The 21,748-nt window shown below is 40.9% G+C and overlaps 1 protein-coding gene across 2 annotated transcripts in view; it reads left to right on the top strand.

Moving 5' to 3' along the window:
* LOC140310335 (activated RNA polymerase II transcriptional coactivator p15-like) overlaps positions 1-15,200 on the top strand; it is a 109,275-nt gene extending 94,075 nt beyond the window's left edge. Inside the window, exons 1-5 of one of the 2 annotated variants that reach the window (XM_072388608.1) lie at positions 8,881-8,960; positions 10,029-10,101; positions 12,072-12,191; positions 14,559-14,667; positions 14,861-15,200. In XM_072388608.1, the coding sequence (XP_072244709.1) occupies positions 10,033-10,101; positions 12,072-12,191; positions 14,559-14,667; positions 14,861-14,940 (378 nt within the window). In that variant the 5' untranslated portion in view covers positions 8,881-8,960; positions 10,029-10,032 and the 3' untranslated portion in view covers positions 14,941-15,200. Of the gene's footprint in view, positions 1-8,880; positions 8,961-10,028; positions 10,102-12,071; positions 12,192-14,558; positions 14,668-14,860 lie in introns of those variants that run through there. The other variant, XM_072388609.1, reaches the window with a different exon arrangement.
* Positions 15,201-21,748: the final 6,548 nt, after the last annotated feature.

Genomic DNA, 21,748 nt, shown 5'->3' with positions numbered 1-21,748 from the left:
CTGAAGTTCGTCTAAAAACCTGTGCATATCAGCCGGATCGGATGAGAGTTCAGACTTATAAAAGGATTCAGAAAAAGATGAAAAGACATAAGTTATTAAATAATAACATCCGGGTCCCCCTGCAAGGCTCCAGATCCATCCTTACTGCGAGGTATTAGACGCAAAGCTGCTTGAAGACGCAACTGGTGAGCTAGTAACCTACCAGACTTGTTGCCATGTTCATAATATTTGGAACGGGAATGAAACAACAGGCACGCCGCCTCATTAGTTGTGATAAGATCTAGCTCAGTTTGTAAGGTCACACGTTGCTTTAAAAGATTGTCAGATGGGGTGGTCACAAGCTGTTTGTCTACTGATTCTAAGTCAGATGAGAGTTTCTAAATAGTTGAGATCCTTAATTTCCTTGTGTGCAGAGTATGAAATTATCGGACCTCACAAATATGCTATTAAGGAGTCCTATAGTAGTGCTTTAGAGAGGTTCTGAATCAGATTGGTTAAGAGCAATAAAATCCTCTATAGCACTAGTAATAAATGTATGATATTTGTTATCTGATAAAAGTGAGGCGTCGCCACTGGGTAGGATAGCGAGGTCTAGAGGAAATCTTAATATCTATGGACACTGGTGAGTGATCTGAGACAGTAATTGTGTGATACATGACATTTGTCACTTTTGGCATAAGTTTAGCATCTACAAAGTGTCTATGCAAGAAAATGTCTGGTGCACATGCAAATAAAAAGAGTATTGCCTACTGCTCATATTACGAAAATCTCCAGGGGTCGACATAGCCATTGCTAGACATGAAATTGCAAAGGGCCTTGGCCATTAGTGATTGGGTTGAGCCCGGTTTAGAATGGTCTAGTTGAGGATCAATAGCACAGTTCATGTCCCTTCCAAAAATAAAAAAACAGTCACTCCTCAGCCAACATTTTTATGTTGGGCCCATGTGGGTACAAAGTGGGCTGAATAATGGGCCCCACATTTGATTGTCAGATCGCACCCATATGGGATTGTTCGCAGGTTCCATGTTGGCCCCAAGCCTAATGCCCATGTGGGTTTAAGGCAGGAGAACACTGTTTTTCAAATAATCTAGCTCCATAATAGTACTTCTAAGAGTAAACTTTAAAATTTGTAGTTTTAATTGTACTTATGTTCTCAACCTCAGGGCCCCCCCTGAGGTTCAGAGTTGAGAGTTTAGCCGGGTGGCCGCTGCAGGGAGGAAGCTTTTCCTGAACCTGCTCGTCCGGGAACGGAGCACCCTGTAGCGCCTCCCGGAGGGGAGGAGTTCAAACAGTCTGTGGCTGGGATGAGAGCTGTCCTTGACAATACTGCTCGCCCTCCGCAGGCACCTCTTGCTCTGGACAGTTTCAATGGAGGGGAGTGGTGAACCTGCGATGCGTTGGGCGGTTTTCACCACCCTCTGGAGTGACTTCCGTTCTGCAACAGAGGAGCTGCCATACCATACTGAGATACAGTTGGTGAGTATGCTCTCGATGGTGCAGTGGTAGAAGTTCACCAGGATCTGAGGAGAAAGATGGGCCTTCTTCAGCCTCCTCAGGAAGAAGAGGCGCTGGTGTGCCTTCTTGACCAGAGTTGAGGTGTTGAGAGACCAAGAGAGATCCTCGGAGATGTGGACCTCCAGGAACTTGAAGCTGGTGACACACTCAACCTCTGTCCCATTGATAAGGATGGGGGTGGGTGTGCCACTCTTCTTCCTGAAGTCCACAATGAGCTCTTTGGTCTTCTTGGTGTTGAGAGCCAGGTTGTTGGCGGCCCACCACTCTGCCAGATGCTGAACCTCTTCTCTGTATGCCGTCTCATCGTTGTTGCTGACAGGGCGGAAGTCGTTGAGGCTCTCAGCTTTGGAATTTTTTGGCACTGGCACAATGGAGGTGATTTTGAAGCATGTGGGGACAGCTGCTTGGGCCAGCGACAGGTTGAAAATGTCAGTCAAGACCTCAGCTAGCTGGCCAGCACAGGTCCTGAGCACGCGTCCAGGGATGCCATCAGGGCCAGCAGCCTTGCGTGCATTGGTCCTGATCAGTGCAGCAGACACGTCGGTGGGGGAGAGTGTGAGAGATTGGTGTCCTGTCATGAGCACAGCCTTGGTGGTTGGCTCCTGGTTGTCCCTCTCAAAGTGAGCATAAAAGCTGTTAAGCTTGTTCAGGAAGGAGTTCACATCTACTGTCAAGAGTAACAACTTGAAAGTTTGTCCACTTTACTTTTGAGTGAAACCACATCATCAGTGCCAACAGCGAGCCATCCATGTCAATCACAGTTACTGTCAGAAAAGTTCTGCTCAAAATGGTGCTATTCCTATTTATATTGTTTATGTTTGCTGGCCACACAATGTTATGGGAAAGGGACATTCAATGTTATGGGAAAAGGCATTCAGACAGTCAAAACACTTTTGCTTGCTACATAGTATTATGAGAACCAAAAGACAGGAGGAGGCCTCCCCACATCACAGAAACTCTTATTCTTGCAGCTTTTCTTATAGTATAACTATATAATTTTTCTAACAGTTGCCTTAAGTACATCCACCTCCGACCGGATAGCCGCCATCTTAGCATTTATCTCTGTCTTCATACTGCAGCTCAGACTTCACCTGAGCAAAGTTATCTGTCATTGCCATCTACGATTTTGTCTTAAATGCCTACCATTTTTTCTCGTTCAGCCTTGAAGCCCACAAAAGTCATGCTCGGAAAGGTGGTAGCGTCCTCTGGAGGGGGGTCTTAGCGGGTGCACTCCGTGGCGAGGTGGCCACACCACTCCCCGGGGGTGCAGTCGGGGGTAGGCCTTGTTAGTGTAGCTGCCGAGTTATTCGTATGTTTCTGGTATGGAGGCATATCAGCACATAATGAAGTCACAATGAGCTTGTGGAGTCAAAATGTAATAATTGAAAGTTCATGAAAAATCCCTATACGTTAATTTAAGAGAGTTTTACAGGAACTCTCGCAGGCGCATCTTACTCCATCAGTGGCAAAGCCAGAAGTCACCCAAACATGCAAAGCTTGGTCAATTTTGGAGGTTAGGATAGATATATATTCATTCCAAGCATACAACCTCCAAACTCCTCCAAACATGCAGAGTTTGGTATAGTTTGGAGGTTGTATGTATTCTATCTCCACTTCCACGTTCAGTGTCGCCAGCCTACTGATAACCAGTTCTGACACTATAATTCACAGGATTCCTCTGTTCATGTCATCATTGTCTGCACTTGTGTCCTTGTCACTACCCTCATGTGTTGCACCTGTCATATTTCTACCCAGTGATCATAGCTTCCTTGTGTAGTCTTGTTATGTAATAAAGAATAAACCCTTTGAAGAACGCTAGCGTTTGTGTCCAGCAAGCATTGTTTCAGTCTGATACCTATGCAATTTTTTTGGAGAAAATGGCTCAGAAAGTTGTAGGGTAGTGAAATGAGATAACTCACCATAACCACAAAAGTGATTAGAAAAAAATTGTTGTAACTCTGTAGTCCATTGTCTTACAAAACTTCTATTTTGCATAACTGACAATGGCCCAAGCCTAGACACACGCACATCAGTATCCGCTCATAATCATAGCACCACCTGATGACTACTTGGAGAAAGCCATCTATATTTCAAATGTTTATCCTAAATGATGCAGGGACCTGGGATCTGCCAGGGATCCTAGATTTTCATGAGGCTTGGCAGTCTTGTACAATATGTCAAGACTGACAAATCTTCTTGAAGCTATGTACAAAACCCAATAGGAAGTTGGCCATTTTGAGTCAAGTTGTTATTTTGGTGCCACACACACGTTACATTTGAACAAACTACTTGAAGAGATTTCATCATAGAGGCCTGAAATTTAGTCCAAGACTGATTAAAAGTTATTAAAAGCTTTGGTGTACAGCATTTGGTATGGGCGTGACAGCAGCCCACACTTTGATGTTTCGCCATGAGACAGAAAGTTGATATATCCTCCGCATACATTCAATGAGTATCAAACATCACACACATGATCCCAATCTACTCCTGAACAGAGTAACATCTTAATATTTTTTCCTCGTCATAGACCCCGCCTTGTCTTTTCCCGACCCACTGGCAGCAGGAAGTCACACGTTTTGCTGTTGGGCTTATTACTCAATATTATATTATACAATATTATAATATAGATAACAAGTTGATAAAACTTTGTTTAAAAACAGTGGTTTGTCGCTGAAGGGCGTGTCTGTGGTGGTGTGGCAAATTTTATTATCATAGCATGACATTATAAATCGTACATATTCAATTTCGAGTTTAATCACTCTTACGCTCAGAACAGATCTAAATGCATATGTCTCACCAACACAATAGTCATGCCAACTTATAACAGGAAGTCATGTATCTTATATTTTGACATACAAATTCTGAACAGTTCATACCTGACACTAAAAAGTTTGGCAGAATATGCATAAGCTTTTCATGATGTAACCTTGTCAAAATGTATCCATGTCGAATTTGATGCCTCACGAAGAAACATGAAAATTTTACTCAAGCATTCAACCTCCAAGCTTCACCAAACTTTGTATGATTGGTTAAGATTACACCCTGAATATAGACCTTTGCAAATATTTTAGGAAAAATGGCTCAAGAGCACCATCTTCAATGTGTGGTGGTTAGCACCATCGCCTCACAGAGAGATGGTTCCAGGTTCAACTCCCAGCTGGGGCCTTTCTGTGTGGATTTTGCATGTTCTCCCTGTGTATGCGTGGCTTCTCTCCGGGCACTCCGTCTTCCTCCCACCATCCAAAAAACATGCATGTTTATGCATTTATTGGTGTCTCTAAATTGTGAGCGTGTGTGTGGTTGTTTGTCTCGTTTGTCTCTGTGTGGCTCTGTGACGGACTGGCGACGTGTCTCGGGTGTACCTCGCCTCTTGCCCTATGACCACTGGGATAGGCTCCAGCACCCCCGCAACCCGACCGACGGATTAAGCAGGTATAGAAAATGGAATCATACAGGAAGTCAGCCATTTTCATTTTAAATTGGATTTTTGACCTTTTTTTTAGGCCTCATATTTTAATGAATTCCTCTGACAGATTCAAATATATTACCCTGGAACTTCATCAGTGTAAGCATAGAGACCTTGTCATTACTAGTTATTAAAAACATTTTTCATGAAAAAGCACAATGGTCCAAGCCTGAACACGTTTGCACATCAGTATCCACTCATAATCATAGCACCACCTGATGACTACTTTGAGGAAGCCATGTATACTTTCTTCGAGTATAATCTGACCAAAATTAGGCTTTTGGCTGGGGCATAATTATGCCTGCTTGCCGCCTATGGATTTTGTAATGGAAAATTAATTCTTATATGCATTGTATTGAGTGTTACTGTGTATGACCTGCAAATGACCGAGCTGCAAGGTACCACCCTACCCTGTTTTTCTGAAATTCCTCTTTTCAAAGGTGGGCTTGTTATAATGAGATAGCTGCACTTTAAGGGGGACAGGGCTGAGGCTGGTATTTACGACTGTGTCTGGGTAACCTCAACTGATGGTTGGGGAGGAAAGATAGAAGAACAATCAACTATACCCAAAGTCAGATGACGTGACAAGCGGGCAATATAACTGTGTGTTTTTGCCTCAGTGGTCAGAGCAACTCTGTATTCTGTACTGTGTTGTTCTCTCTTGCAAGATATTATTATGAAAGCCTCTTATCTCCTCAGAAGAAAATAACTGACTGTGCATTACTAAATTTCCGCGACAATTTCCTTCGGAATTTTATTGGCTCTTCATCATGGAGGAATGTTAGAGCCAGTTGGACAGCACTAAATACAGCTGTGAACTCAGAATGTGTATGTGTTGAGATCCAATCACTCGAGCCTAAGGTTCACTGAGGCAGTCCAAGACACTTCTGTCTGCATTTTCTTGATAAATATTGAGAGGCAAATCTATATTGTTGGTAAGAACAGAACATTAGAAATCAAACTGAATGTCTTTTTTATTATTATTATTTATTTTTACCCCAAGTCTAGAAAAAAAACAGGATATTTCGAGTTTTGCATGAAGTCTAAAAAAAAATTGTTGGTTGTTGCTGGTTGTTTTGAAGCTGTTGTAGTTCCCTTATTTTAGTGTGATATTAATTGTGAAACTAATGCGTTTATCACTAAGACTGAGGCTAATATGCTTTAATCTCTGTATAAAAACTAGCAATAAAGTAGGCAATTAAAAATATTAACAATATTCTAAATATATATATTTTAATCATAGTTTGATTTTGAGTATTTTGATGATTACGAATAAAACAGAAAAATGCAGAAATGTAACTGTATCTGCTTAGATGGCCATAGGACCAACTTTCCATTACATAATAGAATTGCATAAAACTATGTACATGTAAGTATAGGTATTCTGATAGCGGACTTGTATCTGTGCTTGTCCTGTTGGATCTCAGTGCTGCATTTGATACGATCGATCACAGCCTTCTGTTACAGAGACTTGAACATGTTATTGGGATTAAAGGAACTGCATTAGGCTGGTTTAAGTCATATTTATCTGATAGATTCCAGTTTGTTCTTCTAAATGAAGAATCTTCCTCACACACCAGAGTAAGTCATGGAGTTCCACAGGGTTATGTGCTTGGACAGGTTCTTTTCACTTTATACATGTGTCAGGATCGTGGTGCGGGAAGGGAGGACCCAGACGCAGAACTTCAAGAAACTTCAAGAAACTACAAAACAAAAGGCAAGAACAAAAGATGCGACCGAGCCGGATATCAAAAATACTTACACAGTGGAAAAACAAAACGAGACAAAACAAGATTGGGATTAATAAACAAGACTATGAATTAACGAGACGCAAAAACCTGACCTGCCAAGACTGTGGAAGAAATGTGGCATGCAAGGTAAGGTGAGGAATCTGCAATGAGTTGAGTGAACCTGGAAACTAAATACTGTGGGGAGGTGATTAGTGATGACGTGCAGCTGTGGAACAGAAACAGGTGATGTGAGTGAACTTAATGTGACAGGGGAAAAACATGACAGAAATTAACCAAGAACCTGAAAACATGACAAAACAAAACTCAAAACGTGACAACATGCTTCCATTAGGTAACATTATTAGACAGCATGGCCTAAATTTCCATTGCTATGCTGATGATACTCAGCTGAACTCATCTATAAAACCAGATAAACCCAGTAGGTTGGTCAGACTACAAGCATGCCTAAAAGACATAGAGACCTAGATGACTCAGAACTGTCTGCTTCTAAACTCAGACAAAACTGAAGTCATTGTCTTTGGACCTGAGCGCTTCAGGGAGAAATTGTCTAGCTATATAGTTACTCGAAATGCTATTTCCTTGGCTTCTAGTGCTACAGTGAGGAACCTTGGAGTTGTATTTGACTAGAATTTATTATTTGACGCAAATATAAAACATCTAGGACTTTCTAGGACTGCCTTCATTCACCTTCGTAATATTGCCAAAGTCAGGAACATCCTGACTCAGAGTGATGCAGAAAAACTGCTCCATGCATTTGTTACTCAATTTGTTACTGTCATAATTCTTTTTATATACAAATAAACCTATTTATGACCAAGCTCCATCATAACTGAAAGATCTTGTTGTAAAATATTTTCCTAACAGAGCACTTCACTCCCAAACTGCGGGTTTATTTGTGGTTCCCAGAGTTTCTAAAAGCCCCAGTCAGTTATCAGGCCCCTCTCTGTGGAACCAGCAGTCAGTTTGGGTTCAGGAAGCAGTAACTTTGCCTTGTGTACACTCATCTGGAATTTAGTGAATTAAAATTTGATTGGATGAAGATTGTATTACATGAATTGGATTGTAATTGTTTTAAATTGTACTGTACCTCTGAAATGCCTTCAGATGACACTTGTTGTGATTTGGTGCTTCATAAATAAATCATTAAACTGAGATTAATCTGGGCTGCGTTAAATAGTCCAATCACCCGCTTCCCATCTACGCTCATTAAGACGCCTTCATAAGGATCTGCAGGAGCAACCAGTCTTTGCCAGACTGTTTATCACTGCTACAGTGGTAATCCAACTGACTTCTTAGCTCAGTTCCTAGTGAAACTCTCTATGTACTTACCTTGTTCTCCTGTGCTCCCAGTGTCTGTTCATCTGTTACTCATTGCACTCTGGATTTTCAAGCTAAAGGATTTAGCTCTCCACTGTGGATTCCAAGACATCTGCCAGCTCGCCCCACTGTTGACTCAGTACCTTCTTCACCACAGCCAGCACCCTCCCCTCCACTCTGGAAACCCTCTTGGACTCGGTAAGGAATAACACTCATATCTCTTAGACATATCTCTCTCCGAATTACTCCACCAACCTTTTGATAAACCTTGTCTTTACTCAAATCTCCCTGAGTTGCATCTGCTCTTGAGTACGATTTGTGAGTCAGCCCAGCTTTCGCCATGACAACAATTAAAAATTTTTTTTTTCACATATATTGTTTGTCATTCTTTACAATACAACACTGCAGTATTTAAAACAAACACCCAACTGCAGTCTATATTTGAAAACACTGTAACAATTTGGTTTAGTAGTGCAAACATATTTTACGTATTCCATTTTCATATTGACATGTTCTCATTCAACAATTTTAACAGTGCATAGCAATAATCAGGTGAGGGGGTCAGATTGAAGAAACAGACAACACCACCCTGGAAATTTCACCCAGAAAATACTCTGTAATCAAATAAATGAAATCTAAAAAAATGCATTCATGACTCTCTAAATAGCTCTCAGGTTTGTTATACTCGAGAAAACAGCAGATTTAATCCAATTATTTTTAGAAAATCATTCCTTTAAAGACTATTTAAGGAGACTGCTGGGAAAGGCTCCAGCGCCTCCAGCGTAATGAAGGAATTCAGACTGAGGGGGGCAGCAACACCTAATCGGTGCGTCATATCTATCTTACCAAAGAAGAAGAACACAATTCTAATTTTCGCTTCCTCTTAAAACGTCCGTGCAACTCCATATCATGTAAGCATTAACATTATGATACTCATGTTAAAAATGTATATGTATTATGTTTAGTCGAGTAATTAACAATTTGTGTCTCCATAACTACAACAGTTTGATAGGGCTAAGGAACAACGACACGGCTCACATGTCAAACGATCGCTGCTAATGTTAGCTACTGTGGCTAAACTATTCATGTAGTGTATCTTATTCGGAAACAATCACGACTGGATTCAGCTGCTGTCAGCTCAACACAGGCGACCAGAACTAAAGATTAGGTGGCTGAGATGATTTTCCGTCAAAAGTAGCGGAATGTTCGTGAGACGTTGTTTGATCACTTAACCATGATCAAATGAGTAACCCGGTCCTAAAATCAGCTACATATGCAGCCTTAATGATCTTACAGATGCAGTTAACGGTAAAACCACCCGGTCTTGAGCCTCATCATCGAAAACAGCCATTTGCAGCCTGAAGATCCTTTCACCCATTTTAAATGGGAAGAGATGTGGTAACAACTTGTGTAAAACCCTCATTATGCAATCTTATTTTGATCCTAACAGGAGAGTAAAGTGAGGTTTTATTTGAATGAAAACTACTTTGAGGGGCAGTGTCTTGATTCAGAAAAAATTTATTTTCCAACACATTAAATCTGAATTTGCTAAAAGTCTTTCTTAAAAAGGAGATAAAGGCTTTTTCAGAACATTCGCGTCTCTGAACCAGTTCATGTCATGTGTCCTTGGCTTCATTTCGGTAAAATTTGACACATTGTATGATCATAAGCATTGTAAACTTCCATAACACTGAATGTCTTTAAAGAAATATTGCTTGCTGTAATTATTTCTCTTGTTCATACTTGGTTGATAGAGATTTCATCAGAAGGCAGCTTCATGTCTAAATTAGCTTACAGTTATTGAATGTAGAAAAGCTGCTCACTTGTTCACTTAAAGCTACAAAGGCTGAATATTGACATTTTCTTTTAAAAATCTTACTTAAAGATAGGGTTCCTGGTTTTGTAGAGGGGATCTGGAGTGACCATGGCCCTGAAACATCTTCTTTAATTGATCACACACTGTTTTATTCCTGTTGCAGCACAATGCCAAAATCAAAGGAAGTGCTCTCATCTACATCCGGAAGTGACTCTGACAGTGAAGTGGACACAAAGGTTTGTGCTTTAAAGCTTACTTCTGATTAGAGCACTTCTTCCATGTACTTGGGATACATACACATTTCCAGTCAAACTGCGGAAACACCTACTCTGTGAAATTGAATGGGTCAGGATACAAACTTTTGACAGGTGCCATATACAGTGCTCAGTATAAATGAGTACACCCCACCAGATTTGTCAGAAAACCTTCAGTTCCCTTTCAGAATCAACATTTTCTGTGAGATACTACATTACAAAATACTCTCAAATGTGGGTCATTGATAGCAAACAAGATTTGTTCATTTGCACATAAAAAAGGAATTTTTTTTCCTAACATTCATTCAAGCCCATTTTGAAAAGAAAAAAAGAGTACACCCCAATTAAGGTCTTAGGAGAAGAGCCATAGCCAAAACCAATACTACAAAATTCTAACAAGAATTCAACCACAGGTGAGTATTTCTTCATTTAAGAGGTGTCCAGCAGACAGGTGACTATAAAAGGGCATTGCTTAGCAAAGAAAAGCCCTTCCCATTTCATGCAGTCAGTAATGAGGGCTACAAGAAGATCAGCAAAGTTTTACATATCAGTCAGAATACTGTAGCAAAAGTGATCCAAAAATGGAAGTGCAACATCTCACCGAGACATCCCAGCCGTCCACGGAAGTTAACATCTTGACAGGAGCGTCTTCTGATGAGAAGGGTTGAAGAAAATTGCTATTCACTGCTATGCAGTTGGCTAAAGAAGTAGAAAGCCAAGCTGGTGTGACTGTTTCCCGTGACACAGTGGAATGGCATGCATGGGTATCGTCCACGAAGGAAGCTTCTAAAGCCCACGCACAAAAAAAAACACACCTAGAATTTGCCAGGGCCCATGCTGAAGATGCGGACTACTGGGACTCTATACTCTGGAGTGATGAGACAAAGAGCAATACATTTGGAACTGATGGCTTAAAAACGGTATGGCATCACAAAGGTGAGGATTTCAAAGAAAAATGCATGGTGCCTAAAGTGAAACATGGTGGTGGCAGTGTCCTTATGTGGGCCTGCATGAGTGCTGCTGGTGTCGGGGAGCTGCATTTCATTGTTGGTATCATGAACTCACAGAAGTACTGCTCGATACTGAAAGAGAAGATGCTACCATCACTCCGTGCCCTTAGTCGTCGAGTAGTTTTCCAACACAACAATGATCCAAAACACACATCTAAAGCTACTGTTGCATTTTTTAAATAGAACAGAGTGAAGCTGATAGAATGGTCAAGTATGTCTCCTGATCTGAATCCAGTCAAACACCGATGGAGAATTCTGCAGATACAAGTTGAGCATCGCTCTCCATCCAGCATCCAGGCTCTAAAAGACGTTGTCCTTGAAGAATAGATAAAGATAGATGTTGTATGTTTCTTCCATGCCTAGAAAACTGTCCCTAGAAATCATGGCGGGCATACAAAATATTAGATGTATTAGTATTTGAGGGGTGTATAAATTTTTAGCTTCAACTAATTTGAGTAAAACTGAAGATTTTGTGATTTAAGTGATATTATTAACCTTAATTTCATGTTATGGAGTTAAACACGTGTTCTATAAAACTCAGCCTTGCTAAAAATGTGGAAATTGTTCTTGTGTTCATTGAGATATTGGTTAAAATCTTACTTTTCAAACCGGATTCTTGCTGAGCACTGTATATATATTTCTAAACTAAAATTTGAGCTGATTTACAGGAGGTATGCTTTCACATCTTAAATCATCAGTATAATAGTATACTTGTATTTGTTGAAGGTGTGTGTGTGTGTGTGTGTGTGTGAATTTCATACAGCAAGAAGTAGAAATGTATTTCTACTATTACTGCAAAAAGCTGGCTGAAACCTTATCACTACTCCCTCTAATTGTTTTAGTAAACTTTTACCCTGCTTTGTATGCTAGTTAACTTTGGACTTTAATACTATAGTCACCATCCTTAACGAGGACATTTTAATGGGCAACATCTGCTTATAGGCAAAGAGAAAGAAGCCGAGTGCACCAGAGAAATCTGCCAAAAAGGCAAAGAGTGGAGAGAGCTCGAAGCCAGGTGGTTCTGCAAAGGGCAGCGGCAGTGGGGACGACAATATGTTCCAGGTGAGTATCTCAGGTATTCTGTAGTGTTGGAGAAACCAAAGCTTTCTGAAGCACTGAATCATTATGAAGCAATTGTGTTGAAATAGCTGTGTTTAAAGCATTTGATATAATTGAATATGCTGACACCTGCTGGTCAACCTTCAGCACAGCCTTTGTATGGAACAATGAAGGCAAGGTGCCATGAGACACTACGACACTGTTATGTATTACAATAAAGGTTCTATGTGAATATTTTTAACTTTTTTTTTGTTGTTGTTGTTTAAGGACACTAATTATATTTATTGTAATGTTTGTTTATGCGTTTGGCAGAGGCTTCTGATTCCAGCATAACATCACTGGTAGTCTGTACTTCAGTTGTTGGGACAGGGAATTTATATGTAGGTATGAAGTATGAGAATGTAAGATCAAATTCACAGTCTGACTGCATTTGTTGACTATAAGATCAAATGTTGTTTTCATCAACCTGCCCATTTTAAGACGCAACAGGCCATAAATCCAACCTCAGCTGAACAACAACTCATGACATTTTACATTGTCATCATTTATGCAACAAAAACTGAACCAAGACACAGAAGCAGTGTGTGGAAAAACTAAGTGAACCCCCTGATCCAGCAGCTTCTCTAAGTTGAAGTAATGGTTTCCTGTGTGACATTATCAGTCTCTCACATGGTTGTGGAGGAATTTTGGGCCACTCTTCTTTCCAAAGTTACTTCAGTTAATTGAGGTTTGCAGCACTGGTTTATTTACAGCTCTCATAAGGTCCCACCACAGCATTTCAATCAGGTTGAAGTCTGCCAATGTATCAGTCTCTGAATAACCTTGACCACCACAGCTAACGGTGCGCGCTATCCTCACTCACTGCTCATCACCTCCATTCCTACAAATTTGTTCATGTTACACTTTTCTTATTGGGGTCAGATGTTTTTTCTTTGTCTTGGAGCAGAGCCAGTGCCACTGTGACAGTTTGTTCTCATTTAACTACTTTCGTGTTACAGTCCGAGCTCTGTCTCCTTATTTCTTATTATTTCAGCCGTACACCTTAAAGTTAATAGATTGTCACATTGTAATTGATTGTTAAGTAATTTTACAAATACTGTTAAGTAAAACTTAATTATGTAAAGTCTCTAAAATCAGCCTCTTAGTGATGGCTCAGGTCCTTCAATGTCTGCAGTGACATGATGTGCATGTTTTATCACACTGTCATTGAGAGGGAACTGTTCCATGCTGCTGTCTGCTGGGAGTTGCACTACAGACAAAAACTGTAGGCACCAAAACTGGTGGAAAAAGGCCAGTTCTGTGATGGGCAGGGACTTGGACCCTCTGAGAACTCTGGTGGAGCAGCAGATGAGACAGAAGTTATATTATTTGATGGAGAACAATAAACATCCTCTCCACAGCATCCTGGCAGGTCAGAGGAGCAGCTGCAGTGAGAGGCTCATCTCACTGCGCTGCAGGACTGAGAGCTTCAGGAGGTCCTTTAAGCCATAAGGCTTTTTAACAGTGATTGCTGACTTTGTTTTTCTCAAATGTGTTTATTAATTTGTTTATTTTTACTATCATTTTTGTTTTAATATACAAGCATTGTAAATATGTAGTTTATATTAGTTACTTGACTAATTTGAATTTCTCCACAGAGGTATTCTATTTTAGAGCTACATCAGGTAGCTCTAAAATAGCCAGGATAACATTTCTCCAGCAGAGAGCCTCTCGCTGTGATATGCCGTTGTGAATAACAACTGCGAAAAAAGAATGAATGCCCCCCCATTTGCTTAAAAAAAACTTGGACGTTTTGTGCTGCTATTATGTATATGGTTTTCTCAAAACGTGCTCATGTGCATTATGATGAAATATCTCCCCTCTTTGATCTAGCCTGTCCAAAGGACATTGTTCCATAAGTAAATGTATATTCTAAATGAGGCCTGTAGAGTCTGAGATGTTGGTCTCTTTGAGCATTGCAGGGTCTGACCTTGGGTTGAACTGTCAGGGATGTTCAGTCCCGGGAAGATTGGCAACTGTCTTGATTATTTTCCACTTGAGTTAAACTCATATTTTTAACTGACTGGCTGTACAGTTTGTTGCTGCTTATATGCCCAGATCAATGCATTTTATTATTTCATGTACAATAGTATATTTCAATTTAATTCAATTCGGTTTTATTTATGTAGTGCCAAATTACAACAAATGTAATCTCCAGGCACTTAAATAATATAGTCCAATTCAAGCCAATTGGAATTCAATTCATATTTACAACAATATAATGGATGAGGAAACAACCCTACCACCCTGCATTTTCTGCCTAGGCCTGCAATTTCTGAGCATTTTGAATAAACGTCATAAAACCATAGTTAAAACAACTTTTACTTGCAGATTGGGAAGATGAGATATGTCAGCGTAAGAGACTTCAAGGGTAAAGTCCTGATTGATATCAGGGAGTACTGGATGAATCAAGATGGTGAGATGAAGCCAGGGAAGAAAGGTAAACACATTCCCTAATGTTTTAAAAATCAGGATCAATGACATGCATACAGTACATTTTGATTTGGAAATGACACATAAGGCAAGTAGTCAAAGTAGCTGCTGAATGTTTTTATTAGTCTGCACTTGTGTAAGAATCCTGTGGGGGTTTTTTTTTTGGTCCCCCCCGATTTTTTCTTATTTTTTTCTTATAGGTATTTCCCTGAACCCTGAACAATGGAACCAACTAAAGGACCAGATTTCAGAGATTGACGATGCCATTAAGAGAATATAAGCATTCCTTCAAATGTTACCTGTTGAGCTAATTAGACATGTTTGTTAATTAGTTGTATAAACCCTGGGATTGTTTTCTAATGGACTTGTTTAAGTTGTAGTTTACACATTTAGTTGTCTACATTCTCTGGGTTTTTGTGCTAAACTTTGCTTTTGAGCTGTTTTAGTAAAGATGTGGGAGGATGATCATTACACTTGGTGGGTAGAGTGCATCAATACAGTGTTTTTGTACTGAATAATAAAAACAATGCACTAGCTTAATATTGTTGCTCCATTTTTAAAAAAAACTAAATATTCAAAATTGAATTAAAATGTAGCAGTAAATTATAGGACTTTGTCTCAGACAAAAGTATACCGTAGTAGGTGCTCTTCCTTTCAGTTTTATTTTGGAAATAATGATAATAAAAATGATGGGGAACATATAAATAGGAACGTTGTGCAAATGTAGGTGTAGTTGAGAAGGAGACATTGTGGATGAAAGGCAGGATCAACACAGCAATGAGAAAGATTAAACGATAATTTTCATCACCAACCATGCCTCCCTACAACCAGACCTCAGTCTTAAGGGGGCCATATCAAATGCATGGTAAGGTACCATTATTTCTAGCTATAATCCTATACTTTACTCGTGCAGCACTGATGTAACCATCACGTTAAACATAACCATCACGTTAAACATAACCAACAGCAAAGATGACCAGCTATAGTCCTCATAATTCAAGGTAATAAATAACAGTGAAGCAATGTTGTCCACAAAACAATTGACTATGCAACATAGATGTAACACCAGAACCGTCTCCATATTGGAAAAAAAGCACCAAAGCGGGTGCATTTAAAACAGTCAGAGGGATATGCATTTCTATAATATCATTTGATAAATTAAACGGGGAAAAAGAGAGCAAAGTGAGGAAAGGTGTGACAGATGAGGTCCCCCAGCAGTCTAAGCCTATAGCAGCTTAACTATGGGATGTTTCAGGATTACCTGAGCCATCCCTAACTATAAGATTTATCGAAAAGGAAAGTTTTAAGCCTAATCTTAAAAGTGGAAAGGGTGTCTGCTTCCCAGACATTTACTGGCAGCTTATTTCACAAGAGAGGGGCCTGATAACTGAAGGCTCTACCTCCCATTCTACTTTTAGAAACTCTGGGAACAACAAGTAAACCTGCAGTTTGGGAGCGAAGTGCTCTGTTAGGAAAATATCTTACAGTGAGATCTTTAAGATATGATGGAGCTCGGTCATTAAGAACTTTATAAGTGAGAAGAAGAATCTTAAATTCTATTCTGAATTTAACAGGGAGCCAATGAAGAGAAGCTAAAACTGGAGAAACATGATCTCTCCTGTTAGTTCTCATCAGAACTCTGGCTGCAGCATTTTGGATCAGCTGGAGGCTTTTCAGAGAATATGTGGGACAGCCCAATAATAAGGAATTACAGTAGTCCAATCCTGAAGTAACAAATGCATGAACTAGTTTCTCTGCATCACCCTGAGACAGGATGTTCCTGATTTTTAGCAATGTTACGAAGGTGAAAGAAGGCAGTCCTAGAAACCAGTTTTATATGTGCGTCAAATGATAAATTCTGGTCAAAAATAACTCCAAGGTTCCTCACTGTAGAACTAGAAGCCAAGAAAATACCATCTAGAGTAACTATGTAACTAGACAATATCTCCCTGAAGCACTCAGGTCCAAAGAGAACAACTTCAGTTTTGCCTGAATTTAAAAGCAGACAGTTCTGAGTCATCCAGGTCTTTACGTCTTTAAGACAGGCTTGTAGTCTGACCAACCTATTGGTTTCATAGATAAGTACAGCTGAGTATCATCAGCATAACAATGGAAATTTATGCCATGCTGTCTAATAATGTTACCTAATGGAAGCATGTACAAAGTAAAAAGAATCGGTCCAAGCACAGAACCCTGAGGAACTCCATGACTTACTCCAACGTGTGAGGAAGATTCTTCATTTACAAGAACAAACTGGAATCTATCAGATAAATATGACTTAAACCAGCCTAATGCAGTTCCTTTAATCCCAATAACATGTTCAAGTCTCTGTAACAGAATGCTGTGATCGATCGTATCAAATGCAGCACTGAGATCCAACAGGACAAGCACAGAAACAAGTCCGCTATCAGAGGCTAAGAGGAGATCATTGGTAACTTTCACCAGTGCTGTTTCTGTGCTATGATGCACTCTGAATCCTGACTGAAACTCTTCAAACTGATTATTTCTATGTAAATGATCACAAAGTTGAACTGCAACTATTTTTCAAGAACTTTAGACAAAAAAGGGAGTTTGGATATAGGTCGATAATTAGCCAACACTTCTGAATCAAGGTAGGTTTTTTTAAGTAAAGGTTGGGCTCCGCGAGGCTGCCAGCAATGGGCTCTGGCTCAAACTGTTGTCCTTCTCCATTCAGGAGGCGCTGGTTGATGTGATTTTGCAGAGGTGACCATCGGTGGGTTTTTAAACCACTTACGTAAATCCATAATAGCAACGAAATAGAAAGCCAGCAAAAACGCACAGATTCGCAGACTCATTCAAAATGCGCAGCAACTGTTGAAATTTTCAGTGTTGACTGACCAACTTGCAGTGTGTTTAGGAGACATGAAGAAATCTAGAACTTGATGCAGCAACACACAAAAGTTGAAAAAGTGATGCAACAAAAGACTGAAGTTGATAGGATATTCAAGCTACAGTGTTTTGGAAGATTCTACAATTACTTCCATAATTTTTACCTGTTTCTGTTAAATAGAGGGTTAGGGCTTTGGTTTTTGGGGCTTTATTCTGGACTCTAGTGTCCATCCATCTCTTCATTATCTTCTGCTTATCTGAAGTCAGGTAGTGGAGGCAACAGGTCCAGGAGGGAAACCCAGACATCCCTTTCCTCAGCAACACTCTCCATCTCCTCATGGGGGATCCAGAGATGTTCCCAGGTCAGAAGGAATGTATTCCCTCCGACGATTTCTGGGCTTTACCCAGGGTCTTCTCCCAACTGGACGTGCCCAGAAAACCTCCAATAGGAGGCGACCTTGAGGCATCCTAATTATATCCCAGACCACCTGAACTGACTTGTTTCGATGCAATGGAACAGTGACTCTACTCCCAAGTTTCCTTTGGACACGTAAGCCCCTCACCTTGTCTTTAAGGCTGATCCCAGCCATCCTCCAAAGGAAACAATTTCAGCCACTTCTGGAATCTCATGACCATAGCTGAGGGTTGTAACAAAGATTCACCAGTAAATTGAAAGCTTTGCCTCTTCATGACAAGGGACCTGAGCAGTGCCCTCATTACAGCTGATAAAGCCCCATTCAATCTGTCTATATATTGCTTAATTTGTCATCAGTCATTAACAAGCCCCTAAGATATTTAAAAACCTCCACTTGAGACAAGGACCCATCTCCAACCCAGAGGGAGCACTCAACCCTCTTTTGGTTGAGAACCATGACCTCAGACTTTAATTGGGTGATGTTAATCATGGCCGCTTCACACATGGCTGTGAACTGTTCCAGTGCTGAAGGTCATGGATTGAAGAAACCAATAGAACCACATCATCCGCAAAAGAGCTGATATACAACCCTGTGTTTCCCAAATTAGACACCCACCTCTTTCTGACCACACCTTTAAATCCTGAGTAACTCATTCCACTGTCCCTGTAAAACTTCCAACTATTTGGTAGTCACACCGTGGAGATCTCATTCAACATAATTATCTCGCCTGAGAATCCGTTAGTTTTTGGTCACCAGTCATGTTAAGATCAGCTACACCACCATCTAACAATCAGGAACAGGAAACTGAAGGAATGGATCTTACCTCTCTCCCCTCAGATTGCCATGATTTATCTGAAGTTTTTGGTTAGACAAAGGTGCTCTCTCTACCTCCTCACTGAACAGTCTCTATTTCCCCTCCATCAATGCAGACTGACTGGTATGGAGTTTTAGCTCTCCTAAAGTCCACCACCAGTTCTTGGTGGTCATGGTGGTGTTCAGGAGCAAACAGTTATTTTTGGTCCAGCCATTGAAGGACTCCAAAAGGTCCCTTTACTCCTTCTCCAGTCCACTGCACACACATGCCACAACAGCTGTATCATCGGAATACTTTTGTATGTGGCAGGACTCCAAGTTGTACCTGAAGTCCAATGTGTACAGGGTGAAAAGAAAAGGAGTCAAAACAGTACCCTGCAGAGCCCCTGCACTGCATTCCAGTGTTCCAGAAACACATCTCCCCATCCTGACATACTGTGGTCTGGCAGTCAGATAGTCTGTAATCCACGATATCAGTGGTCTGTATCCTGTCTGTATCCTAGCAATGGCGTCGTGGATGACGTCACACGCCATTGTAGGTGCTGCCCTCGGTGAAATGTAAACAACGATGATGACTGTATATGGGGAACTCTCTAGGCGCATAGAACACACGGAAACCAACTGACAGCAGTTCAACGTTGGGACACCATACCCTCTCCTTAACAGTCACATTGCGGGGGGTGAGAGCTACACAGACTTGCTGCTGATAAGACTGGCACATATCAACTGATGATTTTATATACAATATAATATACAACACAATATGTGGGCCCAGCAGACCCTGGACACACATTTTGTATGGTAGACCCCCTACCTGGAGCCCCTTTACCCAGTAGTCAGCTGTACAATGTCTCTCAACCAGAAAAGATTACCATAGAAAAGTACATAAACAAATCACCCAATTCAGGCAAAATCTGTCCTTCCACTTCTCCTTTAGTAGTCGACTTCTTTTTTGTCAGTAAGAAGGACAAAACCCTACAACTTTATGATAAAATAACTGTACATAATAAATATCCATTACCACTCCTCGACTCCGCTTTTGATGCCTTCAGGGGGTCAACCATTTTTATCAAACTGGATCTTTGAAATGTATACCTCTTTGTCTGCAGCAAGGAAGGTGATTAGTGGACAACAGCTTTCAAAACCCCTATTGGCCACTGTGAGTACTTAGTCATGCCATTTGGATTAACAAATGTCCCTACTGTTTTTCAGGCCCTCGTTGATTATGTACTCTGCACATCCTGATCCTCCTCTTATAACCCTACAGAACATGTCCACCTATTTTTTTCAGAAGATTTTTGGAGAATCAGCTATTCGTTAAAGTGGACAAATGTTCTACACCGAGTCACCTTTCTGAGATATGTCTTCAAGTGCGGGCAGATAAAGACGAACCCAGAAAAGGTTAAAGCAGTTGTTGACTGGCCCAGACCCACCTCTGTCAAACAACTACAACATTTTGTCGTTATTTCTCCAGATGATTCATAAAGATAAAGAACTGTCGATAAAGAACAGTCAGACCGTAGCTACTTTCACATGACTCACCTTTCCCAAAGTCTCCTTCGTATTGTCCGGAATGCTTGCTCAGCATCCCGGACATTAAGCATTAAGGAGCTTAAAAACAGGTTTGCCACTGCCCCTGTGCTCCATCAGCCCGACCTCAATAAGAAGTTTATTTTGTAGGTAGACGCATCTGAAATTGGCGTGGGAGCCATTCACTCCCAGAGGATGCCTCAAACTGGCCAACTTCACCCATGTAGCTTATTTTCTCCTCACCTTTCACCAGATGAAAAAAAAATAATTATGAAGTGGGTGATACAACCAGATCCAGGTACTAGATCTGGATTCTCCCAGACCATGTTTGTTCACAGGTTATCCAGTGGGTGCATGCATCCAGTGTTTCCTGTCATCTTGGGTCAGCATGCACACTCCCTGGAGACGTTTCTGGTGGCCAGTGATGGAGAAGTATGTCAGGAAGTATGTCGCTGCATGTCCCATCTGTGCCAGTGGAAAGACTCAGACCACCTGTCAGTCTGCTTTGCCCACTCATGTTGCCCAGCAGACTGTGGTCACACATATCCCTGGATTTCATAATCGGAGGGTAACACTGTAATACTCATCATAATTTAACGGTTTTCTATGGCAGTTCAGTATAGAGGCTCATGATGCGTGGCTCATCGGCAACCTCACGCATCACCAGCGACAAACTTTTGTTGTCCAGAAACTGAATGAGTTCAACATAGGCTTCAGCATTCTTTCCCGCATCTCCTAGCAACTCATCTGCCTCTTCAGTTGTGGGCTCTGTTAAAATAGTGTCCTTTAACCCTTGCAGATGAAGGTGGACGAAAAATTTCACTTCCCATAACTCATAACTTTTTTCATCTCCATCAAACAGGAGCTGCAACCAGCGGCTACCTTGGCGGCTCACATCTGCAGCCCGTCCGCTCATGGTGCTCACAACATCCTAATAATCACCGGTACATAGGTGGGAACGCACTACGGTCTCTGGGTTTCTCTGGGCCCATAACCTGTTGGCAGATCAGCCCGTCCAGCGGCTACACATTGTGAACCCATTGTAGTATTGTCTAGATCCGAATTTGGAAGAAATTACACAAACGCACTGCTGCTTCTCATGGCATTCACACACTGCAACTCAAATCAGCTGCATGCAGGAAGACTTTTATTCACCACGCCCATCAGACAGGTGGCTCATCAACAAATTAAATCAAATATTTGCCCATCACAAATGGGAACAAATAATCATTCAATACTTGAGAGCACCATTCAACAGTGCCTCTCCCTAAGTTGCCTTCTGCCTAAGAGATTGCTAAACTGATAACCGACATTGTATCTGACCGTGGACCACAAGTCATCTCACAAGTATGGAAGGCTTTCTGTTAAGCTCTTGGGGCTTTAGTGAGTTTAAGTTCTGGCTTTCATACACTGGTTAATGGCCAAGCAGAGTGGGCAAACCAAGAACTGGAGTTGAGGCTCAGGTGTGTCGCAGCACCC

Source organism: Leuresthes tenuis, unplaced genomic scaffold, assembly GCF_036924035.1.
Source record: "Leuresthes tenuis unplaced genomic scaffold, fLeuTen1.0.hap1 SCAF_6, whole genome shotgun sequence".
Taxonomy (NCBI): Eukaryota; Metazoa; Chordata; class Actinopteri; order Atheriniformes; family Atherinopsidae; genus Leuresthes; species Leuresthes tenuis.
This window is presented reverse-complemented; position numbering and strand designations above follow the sequence as displayed.